At 35.8% G+C, this 1,873-nt stretch overlaps 1 protein-coding gene across 1 annotated transcript in view; it reads left to right on the forward strand.

The window, feature by feature from the left end:
• The window catches only part of ccsapa (centriole, cilia and spindle-associated protein a), a 17,025-nt gene extending 15,364 nt beyond the window's left edge, over positions 1-1,661 (forward strand). The window contains exon 4 of the mRNA XM_017441923.3: positions 420-1,661. Coding sequence (XP_017297412.1) covers positions 420-599 — 180 coding nt within the window. The 3' untranslated portion in view covers positions 600-1,661. The remainder of the gene's footprint in view (positions 1-419) is intronic.
• The last annotated feature ends 212 nt before the right edge of the window (positions 1,662-1,873 follow it).

A 1,873-nucleotide genomic window follows, 5' to 3' on the forward strand; every position in this document is an offset into this window, starting at 1 on the left:
AAGATGCGGCGCTTCCCCTTCTACGTCACTTACGTCAGACTCAACACAGGCCTAGAGCGCCCTCTTGCGGTTTAGTGTGTAAATAACATGTGAAATGATATAATAATGTGTTAATAATTTCACACATAAGTCGCTTCAGAGTATAAGTCGCACCCCCAGCCGAACTGTGAAAAAAACTGCGACTTATAGTCCGGAAAATACGGTAAGTATAATAATTTGGATAATATAAAAACTTTCACAAAATATACCCCTCTCTTAGTGACACCCTGTAAGATTTAGCCAGAGTAGTTCTGGCTTTCAGGCCATCAGGCACAGGGAACCAGAGAACAGAGCTGTGTCACCAAACACTCTGCAAACATTAATAATAAAATACTTATGGTGTACATTTCAGCAATCAGCCCTCTGGTTTCTCCTCACAGAGCCACACATCTGATGCCTGCGTTCAGACCCGGAGGGAGTCTGATAAGCGGAGGTCCAACCTGGACCGCCGGCGTGCTCGATCAGCTGACCTGGAGAAGATGAGGTGTTCACAGCTAACAGTAGTGGATGACCGCTGGATGACAGAGTACATGCGCTGTTTCTCTGCCCGGCTCAGGTAGAGACCGGATCAACAAAGATCCCTGAAAACATGTTTACTTATCAGGAAGTGCAGACTGTTTACAGCTGAGTTCACCAGACAGCCTGAGAGGCACTGTCGTCTTAAACTGAGATAATTTAAGAAAGTGGGCTGAGGTGCTAATACAGAACTAAAACAGTGGTATTACTATGGTCATTAGTTACACTTATAAATCCATTTCATCATAAGACCTTTTAGCCTCAGTGGCTGGGACAACACTTTTGTGAAGTCAGAACAAAATTTTGGCCTAAACTGAATCACATCATACTATATTATGTGAACGCATAAAACTAATATATCACAGAACTATAAATGGTTCCCAAGAAAGATTGCTAAAGTGAGTTTTCACCAAGGTCCTGTCTACACTACACCAGATATTAAAAAAAAAAACTGAGATTTTCTGCTGCCTTTGAACTTCCTGTCCACATAAAAACTGAGTTTTTGGTAAAGAAAACCTGAGATTTAAAAAAAAAAAATTTTAATGTAAAGCTTCTTAAACCCTTTGTTTCTGGTAGATCAGAGACTCTAAATTTGAAGTTTTTCAGAAATTAGCTTTTATTTTGCTCATGTCAACAATCACTTTGTTTCCCAGAAACCAAAACACTTCAACTCTTTATCCCTCTTTAACTCTTTACCCTGTCACTGCCAAACTTTGATCAGTTGCTGAATTAGTTAATAACTGAGAGGAAACTGTAAACAATATCAAAGAAAGAGAGAATTTTTAGCCAAGTTAAGCATATTTCTTCCTCTGTATTTTAATGTGTTGTTAATGTGGACAGTTTTGACAAATAATGGAAAGTTCAGTGTTTTTGTTAGGATAGTGTGGGCAGAAAAAAAAATCAGTTTAAAACAATAGCTGTAGGAGTGTAGACTGGGCCCAAATAATTCTTCACTTGTTTTTTACTATTCTAGTTACACCTTTATTGCATTTCTGTATTGCACTATTATGTGACATATGAGTTAAAGAAAAATGACTTTTTTTATCAATTCCAAAAACAAAATAAACTATTTTATCTTGAATGGAAAAGTATATACAGGTGCTGGTCATAAAATTAGAATATCATGAAAAAGTAGATTGATTTCAGTAATTCCATTTAAAAAGTGAAATATATATATATAATATATATATATTCATACATTACATACAAACTCATATATTTCAAATGTTTATTTCGTTTAATTTTGATGATTACAAATGACAACAAATGAAAATCTCAAATTCATCATATCAGAAAATTAGAATCTTGTGAAAAGGTT

The sequence above is a fragment of the Kryptolebias marmoratus genome, linkage group LG6, assembly GCF_001649575.2.
Source record: "Kryptolebias marmoratus isolate JLee-2015 linkage group LG6, ASM164957v2, whole genome shotgun sequence".
In the NCBI taxonomy this organism is placed as follows: Eukaryota; Metazoa; Chordata; class Actinopteri; order Cyprinodontiformes; family Rivulidae; genus Kryptolebias; species Kryptolebias marmoratus.